The sequence below is a fragment of the Equus asinus genome, chromosome 10, assembly GCF_041296235.1.
Source record: "Equus asinus isolate D_3611 breed Donkey chromosome 10, EquAss-T2T_v2, whole genome shotgun sequence".
In the NCBI taxonomy this organism is placed as follows: domain Eukaryota; kingdom Metazoa; phylum Chordata; class Mammalia; order Perissodactyla; family Equidae; genus Equus; species Equus asinus.
This window is the reverse complement of record NC_091799.1, coordinates 38,540,006-38,567,692: the sequence shown is the minus strand read 5'-3', so window position 1 is coordinate 38,567,692 and position 27,687 is coordinate 38,540,006. Positions and strand designations below refer to the sequence as shown.

Sequence of the window (27,687 nt, the reverse complement as noted above, 5' to 3'; positions counted from 1 at the left end):
GTGGACAAAGGCCATGGGTAGAGAGAAGGGCTGTGGAAGTCCTTCTGTCAGGATCTCCACAGTCTTTTGGCCAGAAATTCCTTACTGATGGTGCAATGAAGGGGGATCACCAACCAAACTCACAAGAAACAAAGTGGGAATCAGTCATCCAGTAACAAATGTAAATGCTGGGCTGATTCTCATCTTCCTGGCCTCTGCTCTTCGCATTCCCACCGTAAAGGACTCGATGCAGACAAATTATCAGAAAATTATTATACAAGCCCAGAATTAGAGCCGGGGGAGTGAGTGAGGTGATGCCAGTGGCCAGCATCACTGAGTAGGGCAGCCTGAAGCCCCCAAGGACACTGCAGGAACAATTCAGGGACAGGCAGTGCTGGCCAGGAGATCCCACTTCCCTGTTTAGTGCTGGACCCATGCAGCACAACTCAGGCTCCCTTTTCATGGTCCCATGTACTCCCATCTTTACATACTGCTCTAGGTTACTTCAACTTACACATCCCTTCTTTTAAGTGTGTTAGCTATTGCTCTGGATAAAACTATTTCATATATCATGGTTTGATTAGATTTCCAGGGTCTGCTTTTCCTGATTTTTATTTAATATATCCTGACTTTTAATATAACTCCAGTAGACAGTGAACTTTATCCCTTAGACAGGGATATTACAAGTTGGCACATCAAAGGATAAATTTAATGACAAGTTATGGAAGTATGTCATTGTAATTCCCAGGTATTGATCCCTATAATCATGTGTTTGCTGTCCTCAGTTTTCCTGAGGGTAGAGGAGAGAATTCAAAATGGAAGTGGCCAACCAGTCCATTGTGGCAGAATTTGTCTTGTTGGGTCTGTCAGATCAGCCAAAGCTGGAGAAAACGTTCTTCGTGCTCCTCCTGTCAATGTACCTGGTGATCCTGCTGGGCAATGGGATCCTCATTCTGGTGACCATCCTTGACTCCCAGCTGCACATGCCCATGTACTTCTTCCTGGGGAATCTCTCCTTCCTGGACATCTGCTACACAACATCTTCCATCCCTCTAATCCTGGATGGCTTCCTCACTCCCAGGAAAACCATCTCCTTCTCAGGCTGTGCTGTACAGATGTTTCTCTCCTTTGCCATGGGAGCCACAGAGTGTGTGCTTCTGGGTATGATGGCATTTGATCGCTACGTGGCCATCTGCAACCCCCTTAGATACCCCGTGGTCATGAGCAAGGCTGCCTATGTGCCCATGGCTGCCAGCTCCTGGGTGGCTGGGGGAGCCAACTCCCTGGTGCAGATCTCTCTTGCAGTACAATTACCCTTCTGTGGGGACAATGTCATTAACCACTTCACCTGTGAGATCCTGGCTGTCCTGAAGTTGGCCTGCGCTGACATCTCCATCAATGTGATTAGCATGGGGGTGGCCAATGTGATCTTCCTGGGGGTCCCAGTTCTGTTCATCTTTGTCTCCTACATCTTCATCCTCACCACCATCCTGAGGATTCCCTCAGCTGAGGGCCAGCAAAAGGCCTTCTCCACCTGCTCTGCCCACCTTACTGTGGCGGTCATCTTCTATGGAACTATCCTATTCATGTATGCAAAGCCCAAATCAAAGGACCCCCTGGGAGCGGACAAGCAGGATGTTTCAGACAAGCTCATTTCTCTCTTCTATGGAGTGCTGACCCCCATGCTCAACCCCATCATCTACAGCCTCAGAAACAAGGACGTGAAGGTTGCTGTGAAGAAACTGGTGACTCATAAATGCTTTGCCCAGTGATAGTGGGATGAAGCAGTGTATCTTGTGGTTCTGTGTACACAGGGGTACCCTAGGAAATGACCATGTGGTAAGCACAGACTTGCTTAATCTTCCACACGTTAGTTTCATCACAAAACTGACCACCAAACAATGCATTTAAGAATGTGTCCTTCCTGAGTGATTGACAATGGAACAGCAAGTCTTTAGAATGAAGAGGGGGTTGTGCTAAATCACCTGGAAGCAAGAATAAGTGACTATTAAAATTTATTTTCATTTTTATTCTGAAAAAATAAACAATAAAAATTAAAACTTTGTTTAAAAATATACTTTCTTTGTTCTTGTGCAGACCAGCTGCAATTTGTATGAGCCAGTTACGTTGTTTTCTGCTCTACTGTGCATTGGGGAGCATAGCAGTGAGGAAAAGTTACTTCTTAGTTGGTGTCCAAGCTCAAAACCAATCTCTCATTTTGGAAAATTATTGACACCAAGACATCCCAAATGACACCATTTAACCCCTTTGACTGTAGGAGCTCAGAGTGTTTCCTGTTTAATTATTATTGCCTGCTTAATATCCTTGAGCCTATTTGGGAAACTCCTTCTTCTCTTACTGTACATAGAGCACGTCTATTCCTACCCAAATTTGTGGAGCAGGAGTTTGTGTCAACTCTAATCAAACTCCAATATTGTAGGCCAAGATAAAAATTGTAGCAGTCTCCATTTAACCACTACTAAAATGTAAAGTTTATACTCTGAGTTCCTTCCTTTTCCTGGTAATCAATGTTTGCAATCATCCAGACCCCAATGGTCAAATTCAGTTTGCTCTCTCTCTCTCTGAGATTTGGATTGGACACTGGCACCACTGCTAAAAATCTACTTGTAATTACTGTGTGGTTAAGAGCATAGACTTTGGAACCAGACTGACTTGGAGGTGCCTCTGCCCGATTAACTTCAGGCACATTAGAAAAATTACTTAATCTTGAAGACTCTTGGTATCTTAATTTGTAAAATGGAGATATTTAAACCAATCCCATGGAGTGGCAGTGGGGATGAAATTAAAGTAAGGTATGCATATGTATAAAAAATGCACAGGAGCTAGCAAAGAATAACCTCCCAATTAACAAATGAATATTTTTATTATTAGTGAAACATGTTACATAACTCCCCTGAGGAAGCCTATGATGCTTGCAGGCAGAGCTCAATACCACACTTAACTGAATCAATTCCGATTTTTTAGTGCAGTTCCTTTTTGGTTAGCTTTCTAGCTTATGAGGCAACAATCCCATTTCTCTGGGCCTTTTCCCCAGTCATTCCTCTCCTTTATCCACAGAGATGAAGGACTCATATTTGTGCTGTGTGACACTGACCCTACCCAGGCCAAACAGATTCTTTCTGCCAGGTTTTGGGGATTGTCACTAATATCCAGGGAGTGAGTCACTGGATTCATAACTTGGAATCAAACTTGGGAGCTATGGGGTAATCATGTTTGACCCTGTGAACTGGGGAGATAAGGAGAAACCAAGTCTGTAGAGAGGAACATAAAAACATCCAAAGATCAAAGATGAGAGATGATGAGGACGTCTTCATATGTTCCAGTTCTTGGTTTCCATTTTTGCCTAGACCTGCCCATATTCCTGCCCTTTTGCTTCTAAAGGACATCTCTATATCCTTATACTAGATTCTATTTTTCACAAATCTACATTGTTACTTTCTTTGAGGGGGCAACAAAAATCACATCTAATATGACTACTAACTTGTACAAAATAGATATTCTCTTTCATGTGCCATGTGCAAACAGAGTGCCTGGCTATCATGCATGGCAGATGTCTTACAGAAATCAGTTTCGAAACAATTTCTCTGAACTCAACGTGTAGCTCTTCCTGTATTTAATTACTCCCTTCCTGCTACAGCGGCTTTGCCTTTGGTGGATTCTATCACCTGCAAATTTGGAACATGTCCAGTAGTTGATGTGATACAGGAGGTCTAGTTTCAGATCCCTGCCTTCCCACATACAGTTGCTTCCACAAGTATGTCCCCTGCTCTTGAAGAATCTCAGGTATATTCATCCACACAACAAAGTGGGAGTACTAAATATCTTAGGTGACCTCCACCTGTGAATTGCCCTGGATCCATGGTTCCTTTCTCCAGTTGGAGAGTTCCTTGAAGAGAACAGATCAATGCTCTTACGGCAGTGTTTTAGTATTTGAAGCTGTGTCTGGTTTCTCTCAGCTCCTTAGCTGTCAATGTGCCAGGAGCATCTTCAGAGCCTCCATCTTCTCCACTAGGCTCAACAACCAAATAGAATGACTCAGGTTGTTGATGTCATCCAATCTCTATCATTGGTACAATGAACAGAGTAGCCCTGATTGCAGGAGGCTATCTATGGGCTAAAGAGTAGGGGCTCTCACTCACAAAAGCTGATATAGCTACTTAAGCAGCTGATTGTTCAAACTGTCAGCAACAGAGACCAACCTTCATTGGAAGAGACTTATCAGTCACTTGTTGGTAAGTTGATTGCATTAGACATTTCCATTCTGCAAGGGACAGTGATTCTCCTCGACTAAAATCAACACCTCTTCTCAGTTTGAGTTGCCTGTCCTTTCTGCAGGGCATTATCCAACATCAGCATCTGAAAGCTGAGGGAGAGTTTGACTTAATGACATGGAACCCTGCATAGAATCTCATTGGAAAAAGGGATTTATTTATCAAAGTAGGTGTAGCTGTGGGATCATGATTTGCGGATCCACTGGTCCTTCCATATACTGCACCATCCAGAAGTAGCTGGCCCAAAAGAGTGATGGCTGACCTTTTGAAAGCACAGCTAATGTCCCAGCCTAGAGATAATACTATGCAAGAATGGGGCACCATACTCCAGTATGCAGTATGTACCCTAAATCAATGACTGTTTTATGGGACTGTGTCTACTTGTCCCCAATAGACAAAATATGTGGTCCAGGACTCAAGGGAGATAGCAAGAGTAGCCCTGCTGACCATCCCTTCCAGTGAGCTACAGGGCAATTTGTGCTTTCCATCACTGCAACTCTCGGCTTTGCAAGTCTAAGGGTCCTAGTTCCCAGAGGAGAGTTTCTTCTAGCAGGGGACACAGAAAGAGTCTCATTAAACATTTTTAGCATTTTACTGAGTTAAAACTTACATACCATAAAATTTACCTACTGCAAGGTACAAGTCAATGATTTTTGATAAATCTATATAGTCATGCAATTGTCACTACAAACCAATTTTAGAACATCTACATCATTTCAAAAAGTTCTCTCATGCCCATTTGCAATCAGTCCCCAATTCCAGCCCCAGGTAACTACTAATGTACTTATTTCTAGAAAGATTTGTCTTTTTGACAAATTTTATGTTAATAGAAGCATACAATATGTAGTCTTCTGTGTCTGGCATCTTTCACCTAGCATGTTTTTGAGGCTCATCCAGTTGTAACATACATCAGTAATTTGTTCCTTTTATTATGGAATAGTATTCAATTATAAGTATGCACCACTTTGGGTTTATCTGTTCACCCATTGATGGACATGTGGCTTGTTCCCAGCTTTGGGCTATTATGAATAATGCTGCTGTGAACATTTACATACACGACTTTGGGTGGAATTGGCAGATCATATAGTATGAATGTATTTAACGCTTAAGAAACTGCTAAACTATTTTACAAAATGGCTGTATCATTTTATATTCCCACAAGCAATATGACAGTTCCAGTTTCTTCACATCTTTTCTTTGTAGCTCTTCCAGTGGATGTGGACTAGTATCTCACTCTAGTTTTAATTTGCATTATCCTGATAGCAACTAATGTTGAGCATCTTTTCATGTGCTTTTTAGCCATTCACATGCCTTTTTGGTGAAGATATTTTAGTTGGGTTGTTTGTCTTTTTGTTGTTGATTCATATGTAAAAATACTTTGTGTAACCTGGACACAAGTTCTTTATCATATAGTCATGTGGCGCATAACAATGTTTCAGTCAATGATGAACTGCAGGCGCAATGATGGTCCCATAAGATTAGTACCATATAGGCTAGATGTGTAGTAAGCTATACCATCTACGTTTATATAAGTACACTTTATAATGTTCACACAACAACAGAATTGCCTAATTACACATTTCTCAGAATGTATCCCTGTCATTTAGCAATGCATGACTGTATATATAATTTGCAAATATTTTCAGTCTTTTTTATTTGTCTTTATTTTTTTATGGTGTCATTTGAAAAATGAAAGTTTTTAATTTTGTAGTACAATTTATCAATTTTTCAAAATGAATTTCAGTGTTTCATTTAAGAAATCTTTATGTAGAGAGAGGACATCAGCGAAATGGCGGTGTGAGCTGACCCGGGACTCTCTCCCCTCCAAACTACAACCAAAACCCGGAACAAGTGAATTTCAACCAATAACTGTAATAATACAGAGATCGTCAGAGACCCACAGCAGCAAAACGATGGAGGGCGGAGAGGCTGGAGCCCCCCTCAGAGGAGCTGGAACAGGGTAAGAGAGAACTTCCCTCCCTCCCCTAGAGACTGGGATCGCTGCGTGGGTGAGGGAAGGAGCAGAGGAGGAGCCGTGCATCCAGGGGATCATCCAGGACTCCCACCGCCAGTGCAGCAGAAACCTGCTAACAGGGGAAAGCTTCCATGTGTGAGGACCCCATCAAGCCAGGGCCCCAAGAAACCAGAGAGCGAGAGCTGATTGGAATCCAGATCGACGGGCAAGAGAAAGTGCCACTCCTCCCCCAACCCACGCTGCCCACTGTCCCCGCAGCTGAAGGTGGAGGGCTCAGAACATGAGCCTCTCAACCCCCATCTAGTGGCGACAGGCTGTAACTGCAACCAAATAATACCATCATGTGCAAAAACCGCTCATCTACCATTCAGCAATTTATAAAAGCTCCAGACCAGAAGGAAAACAATAAAAACACAGAATTAAGTCATGAGGACTTGGAAATAGGTAAACTAAGTGAAAATGAGTTCAGAGTAGCTATCATCAAAAAACTCAATGAGGTAAAGGGAAATATAGAGAAACAAGTCAACGAGTTCTGGAGTTACTTCACAAAAGAGATAGAAACTATAAAGAAGAATCAATCAGAAATATTAGAGATGAAAAATACAATGGATCAGATAAAACAGAATATGGATTCCCTGAATGCACGTGTAGACACCATGGAGGAGCAAATTAGCATAATTGAAGATAGACAGGCTGAATGGCTCCAGACAGAGGAAAAAAGAGAACTAAGAATTTAAAAAAATGAAAATAGTCTCCGAGAAACAGCAGATTCAATGAGGAAATCCAGTTTAAGAATTACCGGAATCCCAGAGCACGGGGAAAAGGAAAATGGAGCAGAAAGTGTGCTTAACAAAATTATAGAAGAGAACTTCCCAAATCTAGGGACTGAGGGAGAAATGTGTGTGGAGGACGATTTCAGATCTCGTAGATTTGTCAATATAAAATGACCTACTGCAAGGCATATAGTAGTAAAAATGACAATAATGAATGACAAAGAAAGAATACTCAGGGCAGCAAGACAGAAGAAAATAAACTACAAAGGAACTCCTATCAAACTTTCAGTGGATTTCTCTACAGAAACCTTACAAGCTAGGAGAGAATGGAATGACATATTCAAAACTTTAAAAGATAAAAATCTTCAGCCAAGAATACTCTATCCAGCAAGAATATCCTTCAGATGTGAGGGAGAAATTAAATATTTTCCAGACAAACAAAAGTTAAGGGAATTTGTAATCAAAAGTCCTCCACTACAAGAAATCCTCAAGAAGGCTCTCATACCTGAAAAAAGAAAAAAGGGGAGAAAGGGGTCACAAACCACAGAGTAGGGAGACAAATAGATAGAACCAGAATAGGATAGCAAATATTCAACTATAGCATTAGGATAAAGGGAAGGAAACCACCAAAGAAAGATGATCTTATCACTCTAACCACAGACTCATAACACAAGTTGGAATAAGAGATGAAAATAATAATTTAGGAGGGGAAGAGGAAAGGGACTAAACCAGTCAAAGCCAAGGAAGTAACAAACCATCAGAAAATGAACTATATTATACACAAGATTCTAAATACAAACTTCAGGGTAGCCACTAAACTAAAAAACAGAACAGAGGCACAAAACATAAATAAGGAAAATCTAAGAAACCCAGCATAAGAAATTGCAGAAGTCAATGGGTAGGCTAAAACATACAGGGCGAGAAACAAAGGTAACGCAGGAAAACCAGATAATGAGCAACAGAATGACAGAATTAAGCCCTCATGCATCAGTAATCACCCTCAATGTAAACGTATTGAACTCTCCAATAAAAAGACACAGAGTGGCAAAATGGATTAAAGAACAAGATCCAACAATCTGTTGCCTCCAAGAAACGCATCTCAGCCCCAAGGACAAACACAGGCTCAGAGTGAAGGGGTGGAAGACAATACTTCAAGCTAATAGCAAACAAAAGAAAGCAGGTGTCCCAATACTTACATCAGACAAAACAGATTCCAAAATAAGGCAGGTAAAGAGAGACACAGAGGGACAATATATAATGATCAAAGGGACACTTCATCAAGAAGAAATAATGATTATAAATATCTATGCACCCCACACAGGAGCACCAAAGTTCATAAAGCAACTATTAACAGACCTAAAGGAAGATGTTAAAAACAACACAATAATAGTAGGGGACCTCAACACCCCACTCACATCAATGGACAGATCATCCAGACAGAAAATCAACAAGGAAATAGTGGAGCTAAACAAAAAGCTAAAACAATTGAACTTAATAGACATATATAGAACACTTCATCCAAAAACAGCAGAATACACATTCTTCTCAAGTGCACATGGAACATTCTCAAGGATAGACTATATGTTTGGAAACAAGGCAAGCCTCTACAAACTTTTAAAAAATTAAAATAATAACAAGCATCTTTTCCGATCATAATGCTATAAGGTTAGAAATTAATTATGAGAGAAAAGCTGAGAAAGGCACATGATGTGGAGACTAAACAATACACTACTGAACAAGCAATGGATCATTGAAGAAATTAAAGAAGAAATCAAAAAATACCTGGAGACAAATGAAAATGATAACAGACCATACCAACACATATGGGGTACAGCAAAAGCTGTATTAAGAGGAAAATTCATCACAATACAGGCACATCTTAACAAACAAGAAAAATCCCAAATAAGCAATCTTAAACTACACCTAACTGATTTAGAGAAAGAAGAACAAACAAAGCCCAAAGTCAGCAGAAGGAGAGAAATAATAAAAATCACAGCAGAAATAAATGCTATTGAAATGAAAACGGCAGTAGAAAGGATCAATGAAACAAAGAGCTGGTTCTTTGAGAAGATAAATAAAATTGACAAACCCCTAGCCAGACTTACAAAGAAAAAAAGGGATAAAGCTCAAATAAACATAATCAGAAATGAAAGAGGAGAAATAACAACAGACTCCACAGAAGTACAACGGATTATAAGAGAATACTATGAAAAACTATATGCCAACAAAATGGATAACCTAGAGGAAATGGATAAATTCTTGGACTCCTACAATCTCCCAAAGCTCACTCAAGAAAAAGCAGACAATTTGACAGATCAATCACAAGGAAAGAGATTGAAAAAGCCATAAAAAAATATCCCAAAGAATAAAACCCCAGGACCAGATGGCTTCCCTGGGGAATTCTACCAAACTTTCAGAAAGGATTTAATACCTATCCTTTTCAAGCTAGCCCAAAAAATTAGGGGGGATGGAACACTTCCTAACACATTCTACGAGGCCAACATCACACTGTTACCAAGGCCTGACAAGGACATCACGAAAAAAGAGAACTACAGGCCAATATCACTGATGAACATAGATGCAAAAATTCTAAACAAAATTTTGGCAACGAGAATTCAGGAATTCATCAAAAGGACCATATCATGATTAAGTGGGATTCATACCAGGGACATAGGGATGGATCAACATCCACAAATCAATCAACGTGATACACCACATCAACAAACTGAGGAATAAAAACCACATGATCATCTCAATAGATGCAGAGAGAGCATTTGACAAGATCCAACAGCCATTTATGATAAAAACTCTGAATAAAATGGGCATAGAAGGGAACTACCTCAACATAATAAAGGCCATATATGACAAACCCACAGCCAACATCATACTCAATGGGCAAAAACTGAGCTCCATCTCCCAGAAAACAGGAATGAGACAAGGATGCCCTCTATCACCACTCTTATTTAACATAGTACTGGAGGTCCTGGCCAGAGCAATCAGGCAAGAAAAAGGAATAAAAGGAATCCAAATAGGGAGGGAAGAAGTGAAACTCTCGCTGTTTGCAGACGACATGATGTTATATATAGAAAACCCCAAAGAATCCATTGGAAAACTTTTAGAAGTAATCAACAACTACAACAAAGTTGCAGGGTATAAAATCAATTTGCATAAATCAGTAGCATTTCTATATTCTAATAATGAACTAACAGAAAAAGAACTCAAGAACACAATACCATTCACAATCACTACAAAAAGAATAAAATACCTTGGGGTGAATTTAACTAAGGAAGTGAAAGACCTATACAATGAAAATTACAAGGCCTTTCTGAAAGAAATGGATGATGACATAAAGAGATGGAAAGACATTCCATGTACATGGATTGGAAGAATAAACATAGTTAAAATGTCCATTCTACCTAAAGCAATCTACAGATTCAATGCTATCCCAATCAGAATCCCAATGACATTCTTTACAGAATTAGAACAAAGAATCCTAAAATTCATATGGGGCAACAAACGACCCCGAATTGCTAAAGCAATCCTGAGAAAAAAGGACAAAACTGGAGGCATCACAATCCCTGACTTCAAAACATACTACAAAGCTACAGTAATCAAAACAGCATGGTACTGGTACAAAAACAGGTGCACAGATCAATGGAACAGAATTGAAAGCCCAGAAATAAAACCACACATCTACGGACAGCTTATCTTCGACAAAGGAGCTGAGGGCATACAATGGAGAAAAGAAAGTCTTTTCAACAAATGGTGCTGGGAAAACTGGAAAGCCACATGTAAAAGAATGAAAATTGACCATTATTTCTCACAATTCACCAAAATAAACTCAAAATGGATCAAAGACCTAAAGGTGAGACCTGAAACCATAAGGCTTCTAGAAGAAAATGTAGGCAGTACACTCTTTGACATCAGTATTAAAAGGATCTTTTCAGACACCATGTCTTCTCAGAGAAGGGAAACAATAGAAAGAATAAACAAATGGGACTTCATCAGACTAAAGAGCTTCTTCAAGGCAAATGAAAACAGGATTCAAACAAAAAAACAATCCACTAACTGGGAAAAAATATTTGCAAGTCATACACCTGACAAAGGCTTAATATCCATAATATATAAAGAAGTCACACAACTCAACAACAAAAAATCAAACAACCTGATCAAAAAATGGGCTGGAGACATGAACAGACATTTCTCCAAAGAAGATATACGGATGGCCAATAGGCACGTGAAAAGATGTTCATCATCGCTGATCATCAGGGAAATGCAAATCAAAACTACACTGAGATATCACCTAACACCCATTAGAATGACAAAAATATCTAAAACTAATAGTAACAAATGTTGGAGAGGTTGTGGAGAAAAAGGAACCCTCATACACTGCTGGTGGGAATGCAAACTGGTGCAGCCACTATGGAAAACAGTATGGAGATTCCTCAAAAAATTAAAAATAGAACTACCATATGATCCAGCCATCCCACTACTGGGTATCTATCCAAAGAGCTTGAAGTCAGCAATTCCAAAAGTCCCATGCACCCCAATGTTCATTGCAGCATTATTTACAATAGCCAAGATGTGGAAGCAACCTAAGTGCCCATCAACAGATGATTGGATAAAGAAGATGTGGTGTATATATATATATATATATATATATACAATGGAGTACTACTCAGCCATAAAAAAGAACAAAACCGTCCCATTTGCAGCAACATGGCTGGACCTTGAGGGAATTATGTTAAGTGAAATAAGCCAGATAGAGAAGGACAATCTCTGTATGACTCCACTCATATGAGGAATTTAAAAATGTAGACAAAGAGAACAGATTAGTGGCTACCAGGGGAAAGGTGGGGTGGGGGGTGGGCACAAAGTGTGAAGGGGTGCACAACTGAAATTTCACAAGATTGTAACCTATCATTAACTCAATAAAAATTTTTTAAAAAATAATCAAGCCAAAGTGATACATTTTGGGGTGGCCAGTTCTGACCCCTCACACCTTTTATTCCCAGAGGGTAGAGGATTCGTCTTCCTTCCCTGCAGAGGAAAGAAAAAAATGTAGTACATGCAGAGAAAACCTGGTTTTTCTCATATGAGCACATTCTCTATATACCAATGGCTTCTTAATACCATAATTTTTATTGTTTCTCAAAATATATGTCTTTTCTCACAAGGTGGTGGCCTCTGTCTGTGTCCTGCTAGGGGGAAGGGACGGGTCAAGGTCCGTTCTTCCCGAGTGCCTGCTTTGGCTTCCTGAAGGGATGAGGCCATGAAGGGAGGGTGACCACAGCATGGCATACCCACCCTCACCCCCACTCCCTCATTGCACCTTAAGTTTCTATAATTCTGTCATTACAAAAACAAACGAAATCATTCAGGACCTGTCAAGATGAGCTAAATCTCTAAGACCCCACCCCAGGATCAGGCTCAGCTGGTTATCTCCTGCTTTCTCTCTACCGTGAACTTATGCAGCGGTAGGGAAGAGTTCGGCAGAGGTTGAAATTCCTCTCAGGCTCCAAGAAGTGTCAGAGACAAGTTCATCCATCACTGACAGTTGGGGAGGGGGAGGTGGGAGAGGGGTGGCGTCAGATGATGGCAAGCTCCCTGAAGGCATTCTCTTTCTCCTGCAAAACAAACTCAGCAAATCCTCCAGACCCATAAGTCACCCCTCAAGTTAAACAGGAAAACAGCAAATTGCTTGTTAAATATATACAGTAATCCTCAAGTTCCCAATTTCAATTTTATATAATTATGAAATTGGGGGATTTAGGCTTCACTGTTATTATTTATGAAATGCTAACTGTAAAGGTATTTGCCAATCTTCCTTCCTTCTTTACAAAAAAACTAGAAAATGTTAATAATTAGCTGTGAAAATGCCAATATTGGGGGGGGGTCCATTTGTGTATTTATTTCTATGTTAAAATCTCTATTTTGCACAGTGGAAAAGAGAGTGAGTTCCTTGGGAAAAAATCAGACTTAAGGACAGACTAGGTTGAAGCATTTAGATTTGAGGGTCACCTGACCTTTCCAAGATGTTTCACATTGATTGGTAAAAAGCTCTAAAAGCATAGGAACAGAAACAAATTGAGAATTAGAAGCCAAATCATTGAAACGAAGAGTCATCTGACAAGTGTGTGGCGCTCCTACACCTCTGGAGAGTGGGAAGGATTCCTGTGTGGAGAGCGCTGCTTGAGGCTATTCAGAGAGACCAGCACCAAGTTAGGGCATCCCTGGAAGTGAGGCCGGCCCCCTGCAGGGCTCCTCACGCACGTGCTTTAACGCTGAGAGGTGAGCAGCTTTCACAGGGAGACCCCGGAGAAGAGGCAGAGGGCTCCCCCGTGCCTGTTATCACTGCTGTGGTGTTTGACTGTGTTTTCCTTCAGATAATAAATATGATCAAGTTTGGTCACGGGTGTATCACATTCAAGCACCTGCTTACCTGCTGGTGAGTTCTTCCATATTGTGGGCCAAATGACATTTGGGGGACACGGATCCAGGAGTAGTGTTGGCAGAATGAACTCTTTTCTGAGTGACTCTGCAATGGTGAAAGTTCATCTGAAAGAGATGCTAGGAAAACAAATTTTCTATTAACTTCCTAGTAGGGAAAACATCCAGCACTATATTGGGGACAAAAATGTGTGTTTGTTTAAAAAGAATTTTCACAGAAGAGCAGTGACTGGAAGAAACGATGCATCTGGGCCTGGCTGTAATATCCCTCCCTCACAATTTTGCGGTGCACTCCCGGGCCTTGTATGGCTGCTGCTGTCCTGGTCCCCAGGCCATGGGCCTCTTTGTCAGGCTCAGGGCAACCCAGGGAGCCCAGATGGACATATGAGATCACCTACAGCTGAGAGGTATTTATTTTATTAACAAGCTCTGTTTCATAGGACACAGTTCATACACTCTATAGTCATGTTTGTCAGTGCCTTTTACAATCTCAAGGTAGGAGTGGATAACCAAAGTTAGTATCATCCTATTTGAATAACAAAATATGTAATTTTTTTTTTCTGTAAAAGTGGTCTTAGATTTACAGCCAACTGAGTCTGATCAGAGGTCACAGGGGCCCAAGGATGAAGCAATGACTGCTGGTCACTAATGTTTCACAATAAGGACCAAAGCCCATAAGCTTGGTAAGGTGCAGAGGGGGCTCCTCAAAGATTCTAGCCATCTCACAGACTCACAGAATTTACCATCATCTCGTCCAGCCTGAGGGAGCCCTGAAAGGAGAGTGAGCTGAGCATGGAGAGTTGGCAGTAATGCACTAACATCACCAATGCCCTGTAACGACACCCTCCTGCTGACAAACGACCCATCCAAAAATGACCCAAAAATACCAGCGTTTTTTGAAAGCAGAGAGTTGAATACACTTATTCAGTTCTAATATAACTTGAAAACTGTCTCTAACGCAAAAAATAAACATTCTAATATTTTCACTCATCCTCTTTGCTCTGAATCTTCCATTTTATGACTACCTTCTAGTGAGCTGGCCACACTAATTCAGCAATGCTGTGCCGTGCGTTGTAGAGCAATACCTCTCAAAGTGGATAATAAAGAATATGGTTTCAAAAAAAAGGATCTGTGGCCAAAGAAGGTGGAAGTTTGGGTTGAACAAAGCAAAAAGTTTGTGGTCATTCTGTCATTTGTGTGTATGTGGCTGTGTGTGTGTGTGTGTTTGTGTGTGTGTGTATCTGAGCAAATTCTCATAAACTTTACTATGCTGCAAGAAGGATATACAGTCCAAATACTTCCCAAATCTATTTAAGTTTCAAAATTTGTCTGCCTTTGGTTTTTCTTGGAAAACTTCCAGGAACTTTGAAGTCACTGTATAAGAAAGGTTTGAAAGTCTCTAACGAAAACAACAAATATTAACTATATACACTAAACTGAATGAAGTTTAAATCAAAATTAAATGGAAAGACTTTCCAGTGTTTTTTGATGACGAATTCGACCCAAGTAAATTTACACTTTAATGAGTATAAAATGCTTTTCTCCTTAGTAACAAGATGTAAATGATCGATCTGTATTTGGGGAAACTCAGAAAAAAATCCTTTCCATGCCCCAGTACCAGCCACAAGTTTTTGGTGAAGGAGAAAGTATCTAGTATGTTCTTGGGAATAAATCATGATTAAAAATTATCTTTTCTTTATTATTTTTAGAGAAGTTTAAGATTCACAGAAAAATTGAGGAGACAGTATCTGTATACTCTCTCACACACACAGCCTTGCCCACCATCAACAGCCCCCACCAGAGTGGTATGTTTGTTACAACTGATGAACCTACCAGGACACATCGTCACCCAAAGTCTACAGTTCAAGTTTAAGCTCACTCTGGGTGTTGTACATTCTATGGGTTTGGACAAATGTATAATGACATGTATCCCTCATTATGGTATCGTACAGCGTACTTTCACTGCCCTAAAAATCCTGTGCCCCATCTGTTTATCTCCCTCTCTCTGCCAACCCTAGCAACCAGTGATCTCTTTACTTTCTCCAAAGTTTTGCCTTTTCCAGAATGTCATATAGTTGGAATCATATAGTATGTAGCCTTTCAGATTGGCTTCTTTCACTTAGAACATTTAAGATTCTTGCATGTCTTTTCATGGCTTGATAGCTCATTTCTTCTTAGGAATAAATAATACTCCATTATCTGAGTGTATCCACAGTTTATTTACCATTCACCTACTAAAGGATATCTTGTTTCCTTTCAATTTTTGGCAATTATGAATAAAGCTAATATAAACACCCATGTGCAGGTCTTGGTGTGGATGTAAGTTTTCAACTCCTTTGTGTTAATACTAAGGAGAGATTGCTGGATTGTAAGGTAAGAGTATGTTTAGTTTTGTAAGAAACTGCCAAATGGTTTGCCAAAGTCAATGTGCCATTTTGCATTTCCACCAGCAGTGAATGAGAGTTCCTGTTGCTCCACCATCACCAGCATTTGATGTTGTTAGTGTTCTGGATTTGGGCCATTCTAATAAGTGTGTAGTGGTATCCCCTTGTTTTAATCTGTAATCCTCTAACAACATACAATGGTGAGAATATTTTGTTATGCTTATTTGCCATTTATATACCTTCACTGGGCCAGTGTCTGTTCAGAGCAAAAATTTGCTCATTTTAAAATTCAGCTGCTTGTTTTCTTATTGTTGAGTTCCTTTTATATTTTAGTTAACAGTCCTTTATCAGATGTGTCTTTTGCAAATATTTTACAAGAGTCTGTGGCTTATCTTCTCATTCTCTTCACAATTTCTTTTGTAGAGCATAAATTTTTAGTTTTAATAAACTCCAGCTTATCAGTTATTTCTTTTTTGGATTGTGCCTTTGGTGTTATACCTAAAAAGTCATTACAATGCCCCGGGTCATTTAAGTTTTCTCCTTTGTTATCTTCTAGAACTTTCTTAGTTTGCATGTTACATTTAAGTCTACGATCCATTTTGAGTTAATTTTTGTGATGGGATAAGATCTGTGGCCACATTCATTTTTTTTTTTTTTTGCATGTGTACCTCCAGTTGTTCCAGCACCATTCATTGAAAAGACAATCTTTGTTCATTGTAGTTTTTGCTCCTTTGTCAAAGATCACTTGACTACATTTATCTGTGTCTATTTCTGAATTCTCTATTCTGTTCCATGGATCTATTTGTCTGTTCTTTTACCAACATCACACTGTCTAGATTACCATTGCTTTATAGTAAATCTTGAAGTAAGGTAATGTCAGTCCTCCGACTTTGTTCTCCTCCTTCAATACTGTGTCGACTATTCTGGGTCTTTTGTCCCTCCATCTAAACTTTAGAATCAGTTTGTTTATATGCACAAAATAACTTGGGATTTTGGTTGGAATTGGGTTGAATCTACAGATAAAGTTGGGAAGAACTGGTATTGACAATACTGAGTCTTCCTATCCATGAACATGGAATATTTCTCCATTTATTTAGTTCTTGTTTGATTTCATTCATCAGAGTTTTGTAGTTTTCCTCATATAGATCTTATACATACTTTGTAAGATTTATACCTATGTATTTTTTTTTTTTTGGTGCTGACATAAATAGTATTGGGTTTTAATTTCAAATTCTACTTGTTCACTGCTGGTATACAGGGAAACAATTAACTTTGGTAATAAATTAAAATTTTAAAAGTACTGAAATTCCTTCAGAGAAATTCTCACTTTCTGTGAATTCAGTTAAACAGCTTAACTTGAAGAGAAGCTGTGTTCCTGTGTCACCAGTGACACGTCCCCATTGTCATCATCACTCCATCACCACAATGCTATTGGGCTGAATGCTTGAGAGAGAGAACCATGAAAAGTGGCTCCTGCCCTTATAATTTATAGTCCCAAAGTTTCAAAGTACTGATTTTTATTTATTGTCTACCTTGCATAAGTAATAAGGTCTGATGTGTTTCCAAAATATAGAAAGAATAGGAAAAAGACTTATTAAATGTAGTACTAGAATTGATAGTAAAACATTTATATTTTTCCTGAAAAGAATTCTCATTCTTTAAGGTTTCAAGGAAGGATCATTACAGAGAAGATAAAGGAGGAGAAGTTACAGAGTTAAAAGTCTAAAGTGAGAAAGTAGGGAGGAACACAGAAAAAAGTTTCCACTAACAGAATAAGCCTCCAATCTTTCTCTCTGCAGTGGTTTCTCTCTCTCACTAATACACAGACATGAACACACCACAATTTGAGGAACTGCTATGTGTCAGGCACCATGGCAAAACTGGGGATACAGCAGTGATTTAAAACAAATAATTTTCTAGTTCCTTGAAGCGTATAGTCCAGGGTAAAAAGCAGACACAGAACAAATAACTCCACAGCCATAAAATTGCAACTACCACTAACGACCATAACCATAGGGTTATGCAAAGCTATTTCAGGTTCTTTTGTGCTGAAACATAAACTTGTTCTTTCTCAATCCTCAGAAAAATGTGTTTGGTGGCCCGGCCCCATGGCCGAGTGGTTTAAGCTCCACACACTCCACCATGGCAGCCCAGATTCGAAGGTCTGGATCCCAGGTGCAGACCTACTCCGCTTACCAGCCATGCTGTGGCAGTGTCCCAAATACAAAAACAACAGAGGAAGATTGGCACAGATTTTAGTTCAGGGCTAATCTTCCTCAAACACAAAAGACAAAGATTGGTGACAGATGTTAGCTTAGGGCTAATCTTCCTCAGCAAAAAAAAAAAAAAAAAAAGTGTTACAGATAAAAGCCTGGATTGATCCTAGTCTGTTATGGAGATGGAGGAAATTTCTCAGTCCCCCAGGTCTGAAGTTGTACAGTTTGGAAGGTCAAGAACAAAAGTGAGGGGGCCAGCCTGGTGGGATGGTCGTTAAGTTCATGCGCTCCGCTTTGGCAGCCCAGAGTTCACAGGTTCAGATCCTGGGCAAGGACCTACCACTGCTCATCAAGCCACACTGTAGTGGCATCCCACATAAAACAGAGGAAGTCTGGCACAGATATTAGCTCAGCAACAATCTTCCTCAAGAAAAAAGAGGAAGACTGGCAACAGATATTAGCTCAGGGTGAATCTTACTCACACACACACAAAAAAGAACAAAGTGAGGGGGAGAGCCCATCCAGAACCTCGGTTTAGCATCTCTCTCTCTCTCTGGAAGCTTCAATAACCTCATAATCAATCACCCTGTGTCCACTCTTGTTCCCCTGGTCTGTTCATTGTACCACCAAAGTGCTGTCCTCAGTTGTATGCCTGACTGTGCTACTCCTACTTATATCATCCAATGACAATTCATCTGATTATAATAAACCCAGAGTTCTTGCCTGTGCCTTGGAGTCCTGCATGGTCTGGCCCCAGGACTCTTGTGGCCTCACTCTCACCTTCCACCCTTCACTGCATGTAGCCATGCTGGGCTCTGTTCTCTAAATCAAACACCCTGGATACTCCCCTTGCCCTGAAACACCACACTTGGAATCTTCTTCCCACCCATGGCACATGGTTCCAATGCCCACCTCAGTGGGGTCTCCTGAGTACCCATCCAAAACAGCTTCCCATGTTTGTTGTCCTTACAAGCATGCATTCCTGCCTGACACAATATTACATACAGTATTTACGTGTTCATAGTGTGTCCTTCCTCGTGCAGCCCAGCTGCTCCAGTGTGACACCCAACAACCCACAGACCCTCCCTGTCTTCATTGCCTCTTTCCCACGTCTGGGTCCCTGGAGGTTGCTGTGACCATCTGTTGATTGCCTGTGTCCAGGAAACCTAGGGCAGAGCCCAGAGCTTCCAGGGGCCTTGGCCTCTGGACAGGGGAATGTCTGGCTCGCTGGTGACTGCCCATGTGCCACATGAAGCAGCTGGCGAGCCAGGCACCTGAGACATGGGTGGGATGTGGGATCACGGTCAGTGGGACAGGAATGGGGGGGTGGGGAGACCTGGGAAGATCCAGGGTCTGGCAGAAGCTAGCTCATCCCAGTTGGGTCAGCCTCTTCCCTGAAGCCTTAGACACATCCCTGAGAACACATGGTCTTGATGCCCCTTGGGCCAGGGTCCCAAAGGTCCAGGCAGGGTCATGCCCAGAATTCTTCCTGCATTCCCTGGCACTTGTTCCACCTGGGGTCAGAAAATGGGACAGCAGACCCACTGACAAAAATTCTCTCCTTGATTAAACTTTGGTCAGCCTTTCTTGAGCAACCTTTTTTACCAGGCCCAGCCTTGGGCTCCCATGGTCTTCCTTGTAGAGTCCAATTCTAGCACAAATCCTGCCAATTCAGTATAGCCAGAATCCCCCATCCTCAATATCTGATCACCCTGGGTATCTGATCAGATTCCTCATCCTCCACCATGCCCCAGGTGATGTCTGATCACCCCAGCCTGCTTTCATTAAGAACCCTGTTAGGTCACTCTACCCAGAATCTCTCTTATCCCTGATGTCTCATCTTAGTAATTTTCCATTCATTGACCCCTACCATGCTCCTTGCCTATAAATCCCAGTTTTCCTTACTGTACCCAAAGTAGAGGTGATCTCTATCCCCCAGTACAAAACCCTATTGTAGTAGCTCCCCTGAATAAAGTCAGCCTTATAAGTGTCATGAGTAACTTTTTCTTCAATACCTCAGGGTCCCAGCACAGGTTTTCTCCCCTTGTCACATGGCCAGCTCATTCCTAAGGTCAATTCCATGCATGTGTGGCTCTGTTTCTGGCCACATTGTTCTTTCTACAGGCTCTAGGATCACTATCAGCCACACAGGCAATGTGAATGCAGGGCCAGCCCCAGGAGATGGGGCGCTCCTGCCACATTATTCTCACCTGGCACCACAGCCAAGACAGGCACCTGTTCAGAATCCTTCTATGGTTTTTTTTCTATTTTGTCCTCTTTTAGAGTTTCAAGGTTCAGAAATTTTCATTGGTGTTTTTCCTAGTTCACCCTACAAAGTTCCCAGCTTCTCAAGGGGTTTTTGATATACTCTTGCAATCTACGCAGTGAATAGAGAATTTCTTCATCCTATTCATTATTATTTCACGTTGCACTTTGGTTTCCAATTATTGTTACCATTATAGAAATCTAAGGTCTTCAAAGATTCATCCTCAAGAACCCCTGTTAACACTTCTCTAGAGAAATGCCGATCTGTTCCAATCATTATTTTGTCCATCATTTCTTCAGTGTCCTCCCCAGAACTCTGTCCTTGCCTCTTGGGTCATAGTCAGTGATGTCTCTCCCTGTGTGTCCTGAGTGAGTAACTTTGGCTCAAGGGTTCTGCTGGCCCAGCCCCACCACCATGCTGAGCTGGGCCTCTGAGTTAGGAGCGCCTGAGGCCCCGGCTGCAGATCATTTGCCTGGGTGGTAGATGCTAGAGGCCTCAAGTAGATCAGCACAAGATACTGAAATTAAGTAACTACCATCAGCAATCTGTGCTCCATTAAACATGTGCTTCCTATTACCTTCCCCTTTAAAAAAACTATTTTCTGAGGAAAGAATTTCAAAGTCATCACACAACATTTTCTGACCTTCAAAGCAAAGGGAACGTATCAAAGGAAGACACTGGGCATGGAGGTTAGCTGTGAGATTTACTAACTGCATAGATACTTTAAAAGATCAGTACAACTGCTTTACAGATATTGAGAACACCTACCTGTGGCTTGAATTCTATTCCACATGTTATTATTTCGGTTTTTAGGAACCAAACTATATGCACGGTTTAACATATATACTTAATAATTGTAAACATCCAAAGGCATGGACAGTATCTTTATACTGAATGTCAAAAGTAAATACTGTACCTATTCTTATTTCCTCCTCACCATCACTTCTACTATAAAGGAAGATAAAGTCAATTTCCATGGAATTACTAACAATTATAGTGCAGTTTAGACAACTAGTCAGGACTCGACAAAATGACGTCAGCATCATATGGCATGAGACGGTCCCTTGGTCTCTCCCCTTCAATCTCCAATGAGTAAAACCTTCATAACTCAAGAAAGGCTTCTTTGCCCAACACACCAGGACACCAGAGAGATCCACACATCAGTACAGACAAAAGTGGGTGGATTGGAGAACAGAGAGGAAGTGAACCAGAGGAAGAGTGGAGGTGGTGCCCACGATCCTGGCCCCAAGCCAGCTGTCTGCAACCCCAGAGAACCTGGCGTGCACATGACTCCAGCCTCCTCACCACAGAAGCACCTTCAGCCACAGGGGAAAGGACAACAACAGAGGCAGAGCCCCACAACTTCCACCCCTGACCATAGCTCAGAGCCCAGTAACAGCAGCAGAGGCACATACACAACTCCAACCTCCCAACCACAGCAGTGCCTGCAGCCACAGGGAACAGGATAGCAGAAGTGGAGCCCCACAATCCTGACCACCTAGCTGTGGCTCAGAACCCAGTAGCAGCAGTGGAGGCACATACACGACCCTGAGCTCCCAACCACAGCATCACCTCTGGCCACAGGGAACCAAGAAACAGCAAAACCAGTGCCCTGCAATCCCAATCCCCTGGTTGTGGCTCAGAACCCAGTAGCAGAAGTGGAGGTGGTGCATGTGACTCCAGACTCCTGACCTCAGTGGTACCTGTGGCCACAAGGAATCTGGCAACAGTGGAGACAGTGCCCTACAAACATGACCCCTTTCCCATCCTCTCCCTCCCCTCACCATTGCAGTGGTGCTTGCAATCCCCAGACACCAGATACGGTGGAGGTGCCCAAAATCCCTCTGCCCCGGTAGCAAAACCAGCAATCGCAGCAATGATGGCAACAGCAAGGCATGAGTGACCCCTAGAGGTGCAGGTGGCAACAACAAGGGCACTGGTGACATCCTAGTAGAGGCAGTGCAGGGGGAATGTGCCAATCCTCAAATAGAGCCAGAGGAAGCTCAGGAGAGAAAAACAAAAAAATGGTGTTACAGCACCACCTTCTTAAAAACAAAAGACAGGCCTCAAATTACACACCGATTGAACAGTTAAACGAAGCAAACAAAGCTATACTTAAATAACAATTAAGTATTATTAATTAAATTGCTACAGCAAATGCACCAACAGAGAAATAACTCATCAAGCACTGCGAAAAAAACACATTAACAAGGCATCACAAAATGAAAATAACGATTCTCCAGAAGTCAAACTAGAAGTGATGGAAGATTACAATCTAATTGATAAAGAATTTGAAATAGCTATCATGAACAAACTCAATGAGCTACAAGCAAACTCAGAAAAAGTTCAACGAGCTCACAAATAAAATCAATGAACAGAAGAAATACATTACCAAAAAGAATGGAACTCTAAAAAAGAATCAAGCAGAATTCCAGAGCTGAAAACTCAATAAACAAGCTGAAGAATGCATTAGACAGCACTGGAAATAGAGCAGACCATATGGAAGAAAGAATTAGTGAGCTTGAAGATAGAAACCTAGAAATGATTCAGGTTAAAGAGGGGAGAACTAACATTTAAAAAGAACAAAGAAATTCTATAAGAACTATTCAACTCCATTAGAATGGGCAACATAAGAATAATGGTATCTCAGAAAGAGATACGAGAGAGAAGGGAGTAAAAGATTATTTAAAGAAATCATAGCTTAGAGTCATACCTGGAGAAGGAACTGGATAGACAAATTCATGCATCTACTAAAACACCCAGTTATCTCAATGCAATAAAACCTTCTCCAAGACACACAATAAAACTGTCAAAAGTTAATAACAAGAAAGAATATTAAAGACAGCCAGGAGGGGGTAACCAATAGCCTGTAAAGAAACCCCCAACAGGCTATCAGCACATTTCTCAGCAGAAACTCTACAGGCCAGGAGAGAGTGGAATGATACATTCAAAACATTCAAATGTAAACACCGTCAGCCAAGAATACTCTACCTAGCAGAGCTATCTTTTAGGTATGAAAGAGAAATACAGGCTGTCCCAGACAAATGAAAGCTGAAGGAGTTCATTGCCTCTACCCCTGCCTTACAAGAAATGTTGAAAGGAGCTCTTCTACCTGAAACAAAAAGGCAAATGTACATGAAACTTTGAGCAAGGTGGTAAATTGACAGACAGAATCAGAAAATTGCAACTCAATAACAGAAAAGGTGGATAAACACCTAATTATACCATAAAGGTTAACGGGAAAGAAAGCATTAAAAATAACTATAACCACTCCAATTTGATAATGAATTCACAACACAAAACAAGATAATTTGCAAGAATGAAAAACATAGAAAGCCAAGAGGTAAAAGGAAGGAAACTGAATAGAAAAAATGAAGATGCTATCAGCAGAAAATGACTATCTTATCTATAAGATTTATATACAGACCTCAGGGAAACCACAAAACTAAAATTCAGAACAGAGGCAAGAAGCATAAAAAAACAGGAAACTGAGAAAAACATCACAGAAAAATACCAAACGGAAATGGCAAACAGAAACACAGAAAAAGAAACAACAGACATAGAGAGCAACCAGAAAACAAAAGGTAAACTGGCAGTACTTATTACTCATGTATCAATAACCATCCTAAATGTAAATGCATTGAATTCATCAATCAAAAGACACAGAGTGGCTGAATGGATTAAAAAACAAGATGCAACTATATGCTGCCTCCAGGAGATTCATCTCAGCTTTAAAAACAAAGGCTCAAAGTGAAGGGATGGAAAATGATACTCCAAGCAAACAGCAAACAAAAGAAATGGGGTTTAGTAATACTTAGATAAATTAGACTTCAAGCCAAAAACAATAATAAGAAATAACAAAGAGAGACATTATAAAATGATAAAGGGGATAATCCATCAAAAAGATTTAACATTTATTAATATAGATGCACCTAACCTAGAAGCACCAAAATATATAAACCGATTATTAACAGACCTAAAGGGAGAAATTGATAGCAACACAATAATAGCAGTGGAATTTAATATCCCACTTACATTGATAGATAGATCATTTGGACAGAAAGTCAACAAGGAAACACTGCCTTAAATGAAACATTAGACCAGATGGAATTAATAGATATATAGACAACATTCCATCCAAAATGAGCAGAATAAACATTCTTCTCAAGTGCACATGGAACTTTCTCAAGAACAGATCACAAGTTGGGAGAGAAAACAAGTCTCAATAAATTTAAGAAGACTGAACATGCTACTGAAGAACTATTGGATCAAAGAAGAAATCAAAGGAGACATCAAAAAATACCTGGAGACAAATGAAAATGAAAAGACAAAAATTTATGGATGCAGCAAAAGCAGTACTAAGAGAGAAGTTTATAGTAATACAGGCCTACCTCAAAAAACAAACAAAAAAATCTCAAATAAACAATCTAACACAACAAGAAAAAGAACTAGGGAAAGAGGAACAAACACAGTCCAAAATCAGTAGAAGGAACGAAATAATAAAAATCACAGTGAAAATAAATGAAATAGAGATGAAAAAAGCAATGAAACTAAGAGCTGGTTCTTGGAACAGATAAAGAAAACCGACAAACCTTTAGCTATATTTACTAAGCAAAAAAAAAAAAGAGAAGGCTCAAATAAATAAGAAACAAAAGAGGAGAAATTACAATGGATAACAAAGGATTAAGAGAATACTACAAAAAGCTATAGGCCAACAAATTGGATAATGTAGAAGAAATGGATAAATTCTTAGAATCACACAACCTTCCAAAACTGAATCAAGAAGAAAGAGAATTTGAATAGACCAATCACTAGTAAAGACATTGAAACAGTAATCAAAAACCTCCCAAAAAACAAAAGTCCAGGACCAGATGGCTTCCCTGGTGAATTCTACCAAACATTCAAAGAAGATTTAATACCTGTCCTTCTCAAACTCTTCCAAAACATTGAAGAAGAGAGGGTGCTTCCTAACTCATTCTACAAGGCTAACATAACCCTGATACCAAAACCAGACAAGGGAAACACACAAAAAAAGAAAATTACAGGCCAATATCACTGATGAACACAGATGCAAAAGTCCTCAGCAAAACACTAGCAAATCAAACACAACAGGAGATTAAAAAGATCATACATCATGATCAAATGGGATTTATTCCATGGATGCAAGGATGATTCAACACCCACAAATCAATAAATGTGATACACCACATTAACAAAATGAAGAATAAAAATCACATGATCATCTCCATAAATGCAGAGAAAGTCACCATTATCTCTTGCTTTGACTCCTGCTATGGGCTTCTAGTGACCCTGCTTTTATTCCCACCTGCCTACAACCACTTCTTTTTTTCATTCAGCAGCCAGAGTCATCTAAATATAAGTCAAAGTACACATCTCTTCCTTAAAAGTCTATTGGTTTTTATCTGTACGTGGAATAAAATCTACAATCCTCATGTGACTTTTTGCAAGGCTCAGCACCATTCAGCCCTAACCCACCCTCTTATGCACTATGCTACAACCAGGACGACCTTCTGCTCCTTCTTGCCTTAGCTCCTGTGCACCTCCTGGCCCCCAGCCCCGTCTTTCCTAAGGACAGCACCTTCACAAGTCTTCAGATCACAGTTCTGAACTTTATCTTCTCAGAGTCCCCTCTTGTCATCACTATGTAAAGAACCCCTCTCCTTCTACTCACACAATTCTCACTGTTATCTGGTTTCCATCATAGCATACCTCTTCTATCAGAAATCACTTTATTTATCTGTTGATTGTCCATCTCTCCTCCACCAGAAGGCAAGCTCCTTGAAAGCAGCAACCCCCCACCTAGAACAGTGCCTGACATAGAATAAGCACTCAATAAATAGTTTTTGAATAAACAAACCCCTATAATATTTGTTTTGCTCTTTTAAAAACCACATTTATAATATATAAAAATCACCTCCTTGGCTTCCTCTCACTTCTTCTAGAAGTGGCACACGGTGAAAAGTACGACTAATGAAAGATTGCTTAAGTCTATGGATATAAGACAGGAAATTTTAGCAGCTCACGAGAATAAACTGACAGATCTGGTCTATCACCAATCCTAGTGCTTTCTACAGTGTGGGCTAAGAGACTTCTTTGGGAAGAGAATCTGCTTCTTATTACTTTCCTCCAGAAGGGGCTTGCTTTTCTAACTTAAAATTCATTACATTTCTTTTCCGGATTCTAGGCTGACTACGACATAATTCCTCAAATGTCAGCTTACTGAAACCTAGCCCTTGATGTTACACCTTCCCCTCTTTCGTACCACTCCAAAACATCTTGAATAGAAACAGAGCTACTATCAGGTGCCATGACACACGGATCCTGAGACTACAGCATAAGGTCCCACCCCACCCTCCAAAGGGAACACCAGAAGTATTTTGGGGCGATCACTCAATTTTCTTCCCACCCTAGGGCGACGTCGTCTCTCCCTCTGTGCGCCCACAGCCTTTCACCTCTTCTGGTCACTTCTGCCTTGAACTCGAGCTGCTTGCGTCCTGCTGTGTCCCCCTCCCAGGTGCAGAGCTCCTCGAGAGCAGTAGTCCGCACCACTCCGAGAGCCCAGCACGCGGGAGACTCTCCACCAGCACTGCGCCATTCCCCATCCACTGCCGCTTCACACCTCAGGAGCAAGAACAAAACCCTCCTCCACTCCGCGACCAAGAGCAGGGTCATCGACTTGCACCACCTCCTGCCAGAGCCCGGCGGCGTCTGGGACCCGGCGCGCCCGGCGGCGGCGGCGGCGCTGGACTCGGAAGGCCGCCGCTCCCTCCCGGCGCCCGCCGCCGGCCTCTCCCACCCTGGGACGGTCAAGTCCCAGGAACGGCCTGGGCGGCTGCCGCGCCTCCGCAATTCCACACGCCCTCGCGACCATCTGGGGCGAAGGCGCGTCACCCTCTTAAAATAGAGACCCCAGCGGGGAGGGCGAGGACCGCCTGGGGGCCCCTGTCCGGAGGCGACAGCGCGAGACCCCTGACCCGGGCGCCACTCACACTTCAGCAAATCTCCGCGGCAGCGAGAGCGGAGCGGGTCCTCGCTCAGCCCGCCCAGCACGCCCCGCCCGCTGGGACCTTGGGCCCCAGGGTCACCCTGCGTGGCCCGCCCTGGGTGTCGCGCGCACCTCCGCCCCCTGGGAGCGCTGAGGCGGCCGCCCTGGACGCCGCGAAAAGCCGCTCCGGCCATCACTCATCCGCACTGCCCTGGGCCAGGCACCCTACCCCGTCCGCGACCCCCGCCACGGCCAGGGGCAGCAGCAGCGCGCACGGCGCCGCACGGCCCCGCACGGCCCCCAAGTCCGGGCCGGACTCCCAAACCCGGGGTAACGAGCCCCTAGC

The 27,687-nt window shown here is 41.5% G+C and overlaps 2 protein-coding genes across 2 annotated transcripts; one reads left to right on the top strand and one right to left on the bottom strand.

Annotated features, from left to right (window-relative positions):
- Positions 1-580: 580 nt before the first annotated feature.
- Positions 581-1,867, top strand: LOC106830503 (olfactory receptor 13C7-like). Its single transcript, XM_014840071.3, has one exon. It carries the CDS (start codon positions 795-797, stop codon positions 1,749-1,751), a length of 957 nt encoding a protein of 318 aa, XP_014695557.3. The 5' UTR covers positions 581-794; the 3' UTR covers positions 1,752-1,867.
- Positions 1,868-2,835: 968 nt separating this feature from the next.
- On the bottom strand, positions 2,836-27,535 carry LOC139046417 (uncharacterized). The gene is made up of 4 exons (XM_070519665.1): positions 26,809-27,535; positions 13,462-13,589; positions 12,022-12,059; positions 2,836-4,363 (listed from the first exon to the last, which is right to left on the bottom strand). Exons 1-4 carry the CDS (start codon positions 27,533-27,535, stop codon positions 4,294-4,296), a joined length of 963 nt encoding a protein of 320 aa, XP_070375766.1. The 3' UTR covers positions 2,836-4,293.
- Positions 27,536-27,687: the final 152 nt, after the last annotated feature.

Bases quoted from the DNA above. Each gene is read 5' to 3' on its own strand.
- LOC106830503 (XM_014840071.3), top strand. From the start codon at position 795: ATGGAAGTGGCCAACCAGTCCATTGTGGCAGAATTTGTCTTGTTGGGT.
- LOC139046417 (XM_070519665.1), bottom strand. From the start codon at position 27,535: ATGGCCGGAGCGGCTTTTCGCGGCGTCCAGGGCGGCCGCCTCAGCGCT. The intron at 13,590-26,808 runs GTGAAAGGCTGT...TTGTTTTCCTAG, and splicing joins GGCAGAAGTGACCAGAAGAG to CATCTCTTTCAGATGAACTT. The intron at 12,060-13,461 runs GTAAGCAGGTGC...TTTCCTCTGCAG, and splicing joins ATGGAAGAACTCACCAGCAG to GGAAGGAAGACGAATCCTCT.